Raw genomic sequence first — 12,474 nt, forward strand, 5'->3', positions numbered from 1 at the left:
CCGAGGACCATGCAAGGCCTTGGTTCTGTCCAAAACTTGTAATTTTTCTTTTTTGTACTTGGTTTCCCCATAGGCTTGATCCGAGGACCATGCAAGGCCTTGGTTCTGTCCAAAACTTGCAAAATTTCTTTTATGTACTTGGTTTCCCCATAGGCTTGAGTCCAAGGACCATGCAAGGCCTTGGTTCTGTCCAAAACTTGCAAAATTTCTTTTATGTACTTGGTTTCCCCATAGGCTTGAGTCCAAGGACCATGCAAGGCCTTGGTTCTGTCCAAAACTTGTAAGATTTCTTTATGTACTTGGTTTCCCCATAGGCTTGAGTCCGAGGACCATGCAAGGCCTTGGTTCTGTCCAAAACTTGCAAGATTTCTTTTATGTACTTGGTTTCCCCCAAGCTTGAGTCCTGTGACCATGCAAGGCCTTGTTGTCCAAACTTGTAAAGATACTTGGTTTTCCCCATAGGCTTGAGTCCGAGGACCATGCAAGGCCTTGGCCTTCTGTCCAAAACTTGTAAGATTTCTTTTATTTGTTTTATTTTTCAACCACCAGCCCCTTCACCAAGGCGGGGATAGTTGGCCTGAGGCCGGAAGCCCCTAGAGACGCCCGCGCCCTTAGCACTGCGAGGCGTAGCCCCTAGCAGAGGCTTACGTCGGAGCAACAACTATATGCCGCCGGAGACGGGGGAAATCCCGGAAATTTCTGCTTGCTAGAGAGCTGACTCCACCGCCAGCTGCGCCAACGCGCAAGCTTCCCCACAGACGGCGCCAATTGTAAGGACACAATTCTCTGGCGGCCCAATAAGGATGTTGGGCTTGCGTACGAAAGATCCCTCACAATATGATTTGTAGAGAGTGGGCTTGAAAAGCTAGCCGTTGGTCAAGTGGCGTTGTCCGGTCATGGCTTTAGAGGAATCTACGTAGAAAAAGGGGATTGGGTATGAACATTTAAGCCCTGAGGCGTCGTACCCCGTGGGATGGAGCTCCTCGGAGTTGATCCGAGGACCTGTTGAGGTCTTCTCTCGGTTGCCCAACGACGGACTTTCTTCCATGAAGTTCGGTGTTCCTGAGATGTTTTCCCATGTCGTCTCTCTTTTTTCGGAGGTGGAAAAAGGGGCCTCCATCAGATCTACTTACTTCCTTATTTTATACTAGCTTGCATTCATTGCCCTTCGTCCACGTGTAGGGTCAATCTTTACGAACACTGACATTTGTCCCATCAGTCCAATCCCGGAATTGTTGGGGATGGTTTGATAAAGCTGCAGAGTACGGCTCTGTCAGGCGTCGGGCCTTATCTAGAAGGGTAGTATGGATAACTTCCCCAAGATATTCTGGATTTCCTTACTAATTCGTCCCTATACCAGTTTTGCCCCTTTATTCTGGTGGGATTATGGATCTGCCGAGGACTAAACTGTCCTTGGCTGCTTCCCAAAAATTGTTTTGTGCTCTGCGTTGTAGAGCTTGGGCCACAGCTCTCCTCGGATTGGGCCTTCGGACGCTCTAAGGATAAATGGGCCTGGTCCACGAATTGTTGGGCCCCACAATAATATTATCTACTTCTTTCCATAAAAAGAACTTAAGTTTAAACCCTTCAACTCTTATTTAAAATGCCTAGAATGTGTATTAGAAGCAGAGAATTCAATATATTATTAGTGAGATAAAACTTAGTACAGTACTTTAAGTGTTGTTCCTTAGGTTCCCCTTTTAAGATTCAACTATGCGGCTACTTAGCTAAAAAATACATTTCCATCCCATAAAAAAAAAAATCTACATGGCAGAATCTTAAAAGAGGAACCTAAGAAATAGCACATAAGTACTGTACCTAAGTCTTACTCTTATTAGCCGTACCATGAAAATAGTCAATACATTATTAGTACTCTTCTAAAATGAACCAAAAAAATATCAAGTTGTATAAGCTTGTACCGAATATATTTCAAGTATTTCGGCCAATATTAGTGTAAGGACACGATTCCTTTGCGGCCCACTAACATTTTTGGGCTCACACAATAAAGGTCCCTCACAATATGATTTGTAGAGAGTGGGCTTGAAAAGCTAGCCGCTGGTCAAGGGGCGATGCCCGGTCATGGCTTTAGAGGAATTCATGTAAAAACAAAAGGAGTTGAGTTTGAACATTTAAGTCCTAAGGTGTCGCGCCCTATGGCATGGGCCTCCTCGGAGTTGATCCGAGGACTATTGGGGCCTTATCCCAGTTACCCCACGACGGACTTTCTTCAGTGAAGTCCGAAGTCGTTGAGAGGTTCTTCCCCATGTAGTCTCTCTCTTTTTGAGGTGGGATGGGCTCCCCCTTCAGATTTACTTACTTTCTTATTTTATACTAGCTTGCATTCGTTGTCCTTCGTCCACGTGTAGGGTCAATCTTTACAAAAACTGACATTTGTCCCATCAGTCCAATCCCAGAATTGTTGAGGGTGGTTTGATAAAGTTGCAGGGTACGGCTCCGTCAGGCGCTGGGTCTTATCTGGAAGGGTAGTAAGGATAACTTCCCCAAGATATTTTGGATCTCCTTACAAATTCGTCCCTATACCAGTTTTGCCCCTGTATTCCGATGGAATTCTGGATCTGCCGAGGACTAAACTGTCCTCGGCTGCCTCCCAAAAACTGTTTTGGGCTCTGTATTGTAGAGCTTGGGCCACAGCTCTCCTCGGATTGGACATTCGGATCTTCCAGGAGCAACTGGGCTTGGCCCTTAAATTATTGGGCCCCACAATTAGCATTTCAGCATGTACAATAAAAAATGTTAAAATGTTGAATTTTGAATTTTTTTTAAAAAAAATATATTATTTAAACTAACATATTGGTTAATTTACTTATGTTAATATTCAGGCTTATAAAATGTGTGGATTTTAAATTTGACATTAATAAACATAAAAATTAATGAATTCATACTTACATAAATAAATATAAACATGTATATATTTATAGAAATATTTAAGGCGAAAACATCATTTTAGTCCCTACATTTTGGTAACAGTTAATTTGGTTCCTATCATTTTCAATTTGCAGTAAATTTGATTCCTACCTGTGGGGCCCAATAATTTGTGGCCCTGGCCCATTTTTACATTGGGGCCCAAGGCCCGAGCCGAGGAAGGATATAGCCGAGGACGTATAATAAAAGTCCAAGTAATCTTGAGATATAGCCGAGGATGATTCTGTCATCGGCATTCTCAAGGTACTCCTGAAAGAAAGGGTAAGAGCGGTATAGGAACAGTTTTGGGAAAAACCTAAAATATCTATGTTGATAGAGAAAGGACCGTTGGACAGTATGACGACCAAGGACAAAGGGAAAGCTACCATTACTGCCATTGAATACTCTGCACCTGACAGAACCATACTCTTCAGCTTTTACAACCACCCCCAACCACTTTGGGTATGGGTTGATGGGACAAGTATCAGTCCTAGAAAGTCGAACCTACACGTAGACGTTAGATAAGAGATACAAGCTAATATAAAAGGGAAAGCAAGCAATTCGGAAAAGGGGCTGGGAAAAAAAGGCTAAGAACCAGAGCTTCCCAGACCGCCTCAAGGAGAAAGACTTCTCGAGCGAACACGGTTTAATTCTGTATGAACACCACGACTAACCACCGTCTGGTGACCAAGGCCTAGCATTTTAAACCCACGCTCTACAAATTATATTGTTTGGACCTTTTTACATGCGAACCTAATATATTTTTGGGTCGTTACAAATCGAGTCCTTACACTACCATTAACTCATTAATGAAAAATACCTATGTGGAAAACGGTGTGCATCATTAGCACACTTAAAGATTACATGGCAAAACTACCGCACACCTTTGGTGCGTTGGTCACTCCACAAGTATAAGTGTTTGTGGGGTACGGAGGCAAGGGCTAAGGTTCAAGTTTCCAGGAGGGTGTTTCACACACATATACACTTAGATTAAACTAAAGTAGAAATTCTATCTTGTATTAAAAAAAAAAAAAAAATTACATGGCAAATAAAATAATAAATAATAAAATAGAATAAATATTTAAAAGAATGCCACATCATATTTTAAAGAAAAAAATTCCAAATAATAGAAATAAATAATTATAAAAATTTTCTTTCCTCTTTCACTTTCTTTCCAACCAAACACACCAACAAAAACAAGAAAATTCTCATTTCTACGTCAAAAAAAAAAATTGAATTTGAAAAACCCATTCTCAGATCGTTCATCTTTCCTTTCTTCCTCCCTCCCTCTCTCCACTAGAACATTTGCATCTATGATGAATCTGATAACCCATTGCACAAACTGTCCATCTCTCTCTCTCTCGGTCTCACCACTCCAATAGCTCTCTGGTTACGACCACCCATCCCATCAAAAATTGAAAGTCACAAACTTTAGAATTGTAAAAAGATTAATAAATAAATAAAGGGTCCGGTTAATGTGTGCTCTAAGGGCACACATTAAGCTATCCATTTTTGGAAACATTTTCTCGGAAATTAAAAAAACTGTCAATACTTTTTTAATTCTTGAGGAAATTTTTTTCCAAAAATGGTTAGTTATTATGTGCCCTTAGGACACACATTAACAAAATCCATAAATAAAAGGGTTCATACTCTTAGAAATGATTGAAGTCAACTGATGTTCATACCCACAGAAGTTTTATTTTCATAACCTTAGAAATGATAGAATAACTGAAGACCAAACTTTGGACATGTTATTAAGGTTCATAGTTCATACCCATAGAAATGTTACAACTTACAATCACAGCAGTAGTACTTGAACCCATTCGCTGATGATGATTTAGAGATTTTTTTTTAGCTTTCGGACTTCGATTACACCGATGACCAAACTCACCTCTTGTTTAGCCTTTCGGTCACACTGGACATTTTGTGTTTCAGATTTGATTTGATTTGATTTTTTTTTTTTTTTTTTTTAAGACGTTGAAGTGAGATTTTCACTTGTATTTTTTAGTGTGTTTGGTTGGTAACAAAGTGAGAGAGAGAAAATAAAATATTTATTTATTTATTATTTTAGGATTTTCGATTTTTTATTTAAAAGCTTACATGGCATATTTTAAATGTTTATTAAAATTTATTATTATTATTTTATTTGCCACATAAGCTTTATAAGTGCCAACAATGCACCATTTGCCACATAATCATTTTTTGTTAGTGAGTTAATCGTAGGAACCAAGTTGATTGCTACCAAAATGTAGGAACAAAATTAACTGTGAACCCAAAATGTAGAAACTAAAATGGTGTTTTCACCAATATTTAAATAGCGATAATGCTAAAATGAAATATCAATACCAAAATATTTCGTTCCTATAATCAAACCAAAACAACTTTCAAAATCGACTCCTTTGATTAGAATAGACTAGTTGAAAATTTGAAATATATGTATAAAGCTCTTTTTTTTTTCTTACCAAAACACTATAGAGATGCATTTAGTAAAAGTTAGGGATTGGATAAAAGAAGAATGGCAATGATTAATGAGAAATGATGCATCCATAACATTTTCACAGCATTTTTTACAAAAAAAAATCCTAGGTGTGTAGTTATTATTGATATTGATTTGAATACACCACTTAAATCACTTTTTTACTCACTCATAACAACCACTAAAAACCTACCATTTAGAATTTATTTTGAAATTGTTTTGAAAATATTGTGAATTAATCACTTCTCATGATTAATTGGCCTAATGTTACAACCATATTTCCATATTCGTACTACTAGCCTCTAAGCACGCGTGTTGTGCGTGTTGAGAGGCTTTTCTATTTTTTTGGTTAAATGTTAATAATTTGTATCTATTATAATTTGAAAATATATATATATTTATTTTTCAAACATACAAAAATGATAAACTTTAGAGATAAGCAATAACTGTTATTTCTTTTTTGAACGTGTGATATAAAGAAAAATTTGAATAGGAAAAATAAGATGAATGTAAGGAGAAAGAAGTTTATATTTTAGGAATTTTTTTAGTTTTTTAGTTTTTTTAAATTTGAGTGTTTTACTTTTATTTTAACGAAAAAGGAAAAAAAATGCTAAATTTTATGAAATAAAAAATAAATATAAAGGAAAAACAATCTAAATTTTAAGAGTTCTATTTTTAAATTCAAAATAAAATTTATTATTTGACATTTATAACTTTATTTTTAAGAGAAATTATCCTTCATTTATAAAAGTATTTTTGAACTACATAAAAATTTAATTTAAATAACTAAATCTTCTTGCATGTTATATATATATATATATATATATACATATATTTTATTGATGACACAAGTCACACAAAACAATGTATCCGTCCGTCTCCTACTCCTACTATGAAACCATGCGATCATATTATATTCGTACGTTTTCTCAAAAAAAAAAAAAATTATATTCGTACGTCTTTGATTTTTTTTAAACCGTACGTCTCTGGATTTATTACGTCATTAGTGCCGACATGTACGGCCCCAGAAGAGAGGAAAAAAAAAAATCAACAATAAATATAGGGATGTTATCTCTTAAAACAAAACAATGCCAAAACAAAACCTAAATTGAATTAATGCAACAACTTTATTCATTGATGACTAATCGTTGCATGAAATTTACTTTTAATGGTTTCCTCCACTGCACAGCGGCCCTGCCCTAGAGAGTACTGTATAATTGTAAAACAATGGCAGTGGAATCCCTTGACGTGTCCGCTTCTATTTCCAATGAGATTTTGACACGGCTCTATCTGATTAAATGCAATTATTGTTTGCGGGAGAGACTGAGCCATCTGCATCATGGTTTGGTTATTAATACCACTCTGTCTTGGGCATTTCACTTCCAAAGAAGAAGACAGTAAAAGTTTGTGAAGTTTTGTTTGTCCACTTTCAACTAAAGAATAGTATCATGTTATGTTGGGCGAAAATGGGTAATTACCCATAAAAAAACAAACTATTTAGTTAATAGGATCCGTTTACAAATTATATATTTTTTTAGCAACTCGAGTCTTAAAGACTCGATTTTGGGCTCCTAAATCGAGCATCTGAGACTCGATTTTCATGGGTTGTTCCTATCTGATGTGGCCCTTTTTCCACGTGGCGTCTACATGAAAATCGAGTTTCTAAGACTCGATTTACATTCAAAACAAAAACAAAAAAAACCACAAGGGCAGCAGGAAAACCACAACAACGCGTTCATCAGAAAAGAAAGGAAAAAAAAAAGAAAAAAAAAACCAAAGAAGAATGTGCAGATCAGAGAAGAAAAAGAAAAAAAAAAAAAAAAAAAAAAAAAAAAAAAAACCCAGATTGCACCGCGACTTGGGTCGCGCGGCGCGACCTGGGTCGCGCAGTGCGACCTGGGTCACGCGGCAACCTGGTCGCGCACGGCCTGGGTCGCTGGCCTGGATCTGTCGCGCGCGGCCTGTGTCGCCTTCCCTTCTTCTTCTTCTTCTTCTCTTTTTTTTTTTTTTTTTTTTTTTTTCTTTCTTTCTTTCTGCCTTTTTCTCCGCTGTTTCTGCATTTTGGGTTGCATTTGAGGTCATTAATATTTTATTTTTGGGTTGGAAATCGAGTCTCTAAGACTCGATTTCCATGTAGACGCCATCTGGCCAAACTGCCAGATCAGATATGAACAACGCATAAAAATCGAGCCTTAGAGTGTCGATTTAGGGGCCCAAAATTGAGCCTTTAAGACTCGAGTTGCTAAAAAAATATATAGTTTGTAAACGGATCCTATTAACTAAATAGTTTGTTTTTTATGGGTAATTACCCATTTTCGCCTATTATGTTGGAAAAATGAAACCTTTGTGCGTGTGTGCAGAGAGAGAGAGATGAACCACAAATTTGGTTGAAGTCAATAGTTTCCACTCCAATTAAAAATTTGAACATGATTACAGATTATGAAAATTTAATCTTCAAATTATATATTTTTTATGTTCTTAACACATATATTAAATTCCGTACTAATTGGAAACAATTCACTATTCATTCTTTAAATTTATTTTTTTATATATAATTTTAGGTTACAAAAACTTGGAATTTAAATATTTAATTGATTACATAACTATTGAGTTTTGATCATCTGAAAATTTTGCAAATATGAAGGATAGAAGAAGAAAATGTAATCCAATGGTGAATTTTTTAAAATTCATATCCAATAAAAATATATTGAATGAAGTTGTAACCATTAACTTCAACTAGGTTTATAGATAAATTTTGTACTAGATAGAAATGTGTTCAAGTTACACATTTTTAAACGGTAAATTTATAAGAAATCTAACGATAAAAAAAATCCATTAAATAATTATTAATTTTCACCTCACTTACCAAATTAATAGAATTTTTTTTCTCTCCATTTATTGCTTTCACATTAAAATCATATCACTTGATCCACAAATCTAAAATGACATTTCTTCAAAAGTTTTCTTCCACACGTTATCCTATTAATCTTTCTTTGTTTTAATCTCTTTGTACAATCAGAAGAAAAGAAGTAATATTCCAAGGTTCATTTCATCTACATATGGCAGATATTAATTTGAGAAGAAGTTGAAGTAAGGTCGCTGCAGAGTGTTTCTTACTTCTTACTAAATTAGGGTTGATTAAGATATATACGAAGACATAAATGACTGTTTAACCCACATCACTTCTAGCAGTTGCACTTCCTATCAATCTCTTTCATAAAATCATAATCAATGAAAAAAATATTTTGACAAGAGCACGCTACCCATGGTATACATAACATGATCATTACTTCATAAATCAAAGGGGCATTAAAAATTAAATTAGAGAAAAAGTTTGGTTTTTGCATGTCTCAAATCATGACTAGTAATCTTTTCCAACTAAAAATAACAAAAATGTTTAAGACATTTAGGGTTTAAATCACTTATTTTTGTTGAAATTATCGAATTATTTAAAAAAAAATAGCAAAAGGGTCTGTGAAATCATATTTTACTTTTTTTTCCCCTAAATAAATACTTTATTGTTCAAAAAAAAAAAAAAAAAAAAAAAAAAAAGAAGATTAGAGCTGAGAACTGGCCCAGTCTAGCTAAATAATAACTAGACCAAAATATGAGCCGAGATATTGCCTCTCCAAAAACAAAAGGTGGTTTTACTATGTAAAAAATTGAGCAATGAAGCTAACAAATGACCAGTGTTCCTTGGTTTACAATATCAAAACAAAACATGACAATGATTTCCCCGTGACAAATACTATCAAATAAAAATAGAAAGATTACCTTTTAATTTCTACTTTCCAATTGGCCCCTGGCCTCGGCCTCACTTCAAGGTAACCAGATGGCTAGCTATTAATAGCAGCAAAGTTTGGTGTTAGTGTAACAACTCAGGTCTTTTATGGTCTGTTTGGAAGTTTAGAGAGGGAGGAGAGTAGAGGGAAGGAGAGTAATAAGTGTAACAATCCAGGTGTTTTAGTTACCAACCAGATTTGTACTATACGCCATGCTAATTCCACATTTTGGTTAACAGTTTTACTAACTCATCAATTTTTTACCACAACTTTTGCAGCAAATTATGATCAAGTGTTAATGATGAACAATCGCTTGAGGGATTTAGATCCTTTAGATTTTCTAGGGTACTCTAACAATAAATTTCCTTAAATCTTAACCATTTTTTTTATGATTTAAGAGTCTAGATTATGTCATATCAGCATTCCACTAATAATACTCTTAAAATAATATAACAATAGTACAAACAATATAATTAAAATTATTGTTAGTGGAATACTAACATGGCAAAATCTAGACCATTAAATCATTAAAGAATAGTTAAGATTTAAGGAAATCTATTTGGTAATAAACTAATCACTATGAAGGCGTCTGATTCGCCGTGATGTTACATTATACCGTAATATTATATTAATGTAATCTCAATACAAGAATACATAATTAAATTGTTTAGGAATGTAATGAGATTAAGGTGATGTGATATATTTAGTAATTTTAAATTATGGTTGATGAACACAAGGAAATCAGTAAAGCTGAATGTCTCGGGTGTTGATTTGTGTTGCTTGGAATATCCTGGAAAGATGAACACAAAGTCAAAGGAGGTTGGGGAAGACCGGCCAAGAATCCTCCGATGGCAAAGTTAGTATTTTTTGGAATTCCAATTTGTATGGAAAAATGTCTGAATGAATTACCTTCCCGTAGAAGAGCCCTCATATAGTGCTTGTCTGAGGCAGTTACCTCTCCTACCATTGTGGAGTTCGGAGGATTCAGAGTTAACTTCCATAACCACCAAGGAAGTTACATTTTTGGGGTCTGACTTCCATAACCATTTATTGGGGGAGTGGTTTGTAGCCTGACAGGAAAACAAGAACAGTTTCAACATATTCAAGACGCAGGGAGTTCGTCCAACTGACGTTGTGGACGGACAAGCTTACCTTGGACGAGCAAGCCATATGCCACCCATCATTTCTTTAGGATGAGCCATATGGACGAGCTTAGGAGTTGGGGTTTTTTATAACACCATCAGTTGCCCCCTTGTCCACATGGATCGTTTAAAGGAATGTGCAACTTGGCATCATATCCCTAGACTTGTGTATTTAATGTCTACAGTTTGATGTGCCACGTGTCCTAATTTTACCGGTGACCAGTCTCGTCGATTTATTTTTTCGAGGGGTAAGCCATGTGTCACATCCTGGTTAGCTGTGTCGTTTCAAATGCCCAGGTCAACTATCTATAAATAGTGGAATTCCTCCTCTACCCTTCGCATTTCCAAAATTTTCTTTCCAGACACTCCTTGTCTAGAGCCCCATCTAGAAGTCCCTTCGCGTCCGTAGCTTCCTTCCATCTTAGAGCCAAGTGTTCTTTCTTTTCTTGTCTTTAGGCTTTCCTTCATTTTTCAAAAAAATGTTTGTTTCTTTGTCTAGTAATAGTACGAAGAAAGCTATAGACGAGTACCGTGACTCAACTAGCTATAGTAGTTCTAACAATAGTACTAGCCATAGCAGTGGTGGGGGAAGCTCCACAGAAGCTGGTACTTCGCCCAACGTCCCTCCGTCTAGTCCTTTGGACGAGTCGAAGATCACCATCTATAGCTGTGCGATAGACATCCCTTCTAAGACGGATGAACAAAGACTCGACAATATTAGGAAGTGGTACCAAATTTTGGACAAGTTTAACCCTAAGTTGCCTTTCCGTGGAGAATGGTGTTGTAACCCCCACTTCGAAATAGGCGTCTATGAGGCTTATTTTTTGGGGGGCTTAAGGTTACCTTTGAACGCTTTCGCTAGAGAATTGTTAGTTAGGTTAGGTTTAGGAGTATGTCAGTTCAATCCTAATGCATAGAGATTAATTGTCTCCATGCAAATTTTGTAGAGGGAAGTATTCGGAGGGGACCGTCCTCTTACCGTGGACGAGTTCCTTTATTGTTACAAACCCTCAGAAATACATCAGTCCCTTGGCTTCTACCAATTCACAGCTAGGGGCACAGATTGTAGATTGATTAAGTTTTTGGCCTCGTCTGATAGAAACTGGAAGAAGGAATGTTTCTTCGTCTCTAGTTTCTGGGCTGGGAATCCTATGGACGTTGGTCGAGACGTCTTTGGTCATTGCACCGGGTATTTAGGGAACCTTTGTCCTGAAGGTAAGTCCCTCCCCTTTTTTCTTCATTTTGTTCTCTTCCTTTCACATTCTAACTTTTTCTTACTTGTTTGCTTACAGCTGTTTAACGATCGTCTTTAAGCAAATTTTATCGAGACCGTGTTCACAAGGCTCGTCTACACGTGGATAGGAGCTTCCATTCCTTGGTCACGCTCAGACATCTTACCAAGTGGGGATTAGGCCCTAATCCGTCCGACGAAGCACTTGCACACGAGATCACAGTACGAAGAAGTAAGTTTTTGAACTTTAAATGAATATTAAAATATTTATGTTCTACTTTCGTTAAATTTTTTTTTTCTTTTTTTTCTTTTTTTCTTTTTTTTTCTTTTTTAGGAATGGCAACAATGAAAGAAAACAAATGAAAGGAGATTATGGGTGAGGAGGGTTGTCTTGAGGCCCAACCCCAAACTCGTCCATCAGCTGGGGAGAAAAGGAAATCCCTGTCAAGGAACATTGATTTGGGAAGTCTTCCCAGCCGACGAGATAGTCGATGAGAGAAAAGGGTTAAGCGTGGGTCGTCCCAAGTGGTTAAACCTAAGCTTCCTCAATCCCAGCCTCCCGTCCATATAGTTGATGTTGGCTCGTCCACTCCAGTTGAGACTTCCTCGTCCAAGACTTTTCCGCCCAGGACGACTGCACCTGCTTCATCCCAGCTTCCTCCCAGGGTTCCCACAAACATTATTGAAAATGAAGACTTGGCTTAGGAACGCTTTGGAGAAGCTGTGAAGGACGAGGACATAACTGCTTGTTATGACATGTCCCTAAAGGATTTTGAGCACTCAAGTGTTCATGATCTTTTTAAGGTGCGTTAACTGTATTTTTTGTCTCGTCCTTATTATCCCATAATTTTTTCTTCGTCTAACCAGCATTTTTTGGATCTATCTTTTTACAGGGCATGTCAAAATTTATTGCAGCGTCCA

General features: G+C 36.7%; 1 protein-coding gene across 1 annotated transcript in view; it reads right to left on the minus strand.

Moving 5' to 3' along the window:
* LOC115970498 overlaps nt 1-10,350 on the minus strand; it is a 22,259-nt gene extending 11,909 nt beyond the window's left edge. Inside the window, exons 1-2 of the mRNA XM_031090126.1 lie at nt 10,333-10,350; nt 10,090-10,250 (exon numbers count right to left, since the gene is read on the minus strand). Of these exons, the coding sequence (XP_030945986.1) occupies nt 10,090-10,250; nt 10,333-10,350 (179 nt within the window). The remainder of the gene's footprint in view (nt 1-10,089; nt 10,251-10,332) is intronic.
* Between the last annotated feature and the right edge of the window lie 2,124 nt (nt 10,351-12,474).

This window comes from Quercus lobata, chromosome 12 (genome assembly GCF_001633185.2).
Source record: "Quercus lobata isolate SW786 chromosome 12, ValleyOak3.0 Primary Assembly, whole genome shotgun sequence".
Lineage (NCBI taxonomy): Eukaryota > Viridiplantae > Streptophyta > Magnoliopsida > Fagales > Fagaceae > Quercus > Quercus lobata.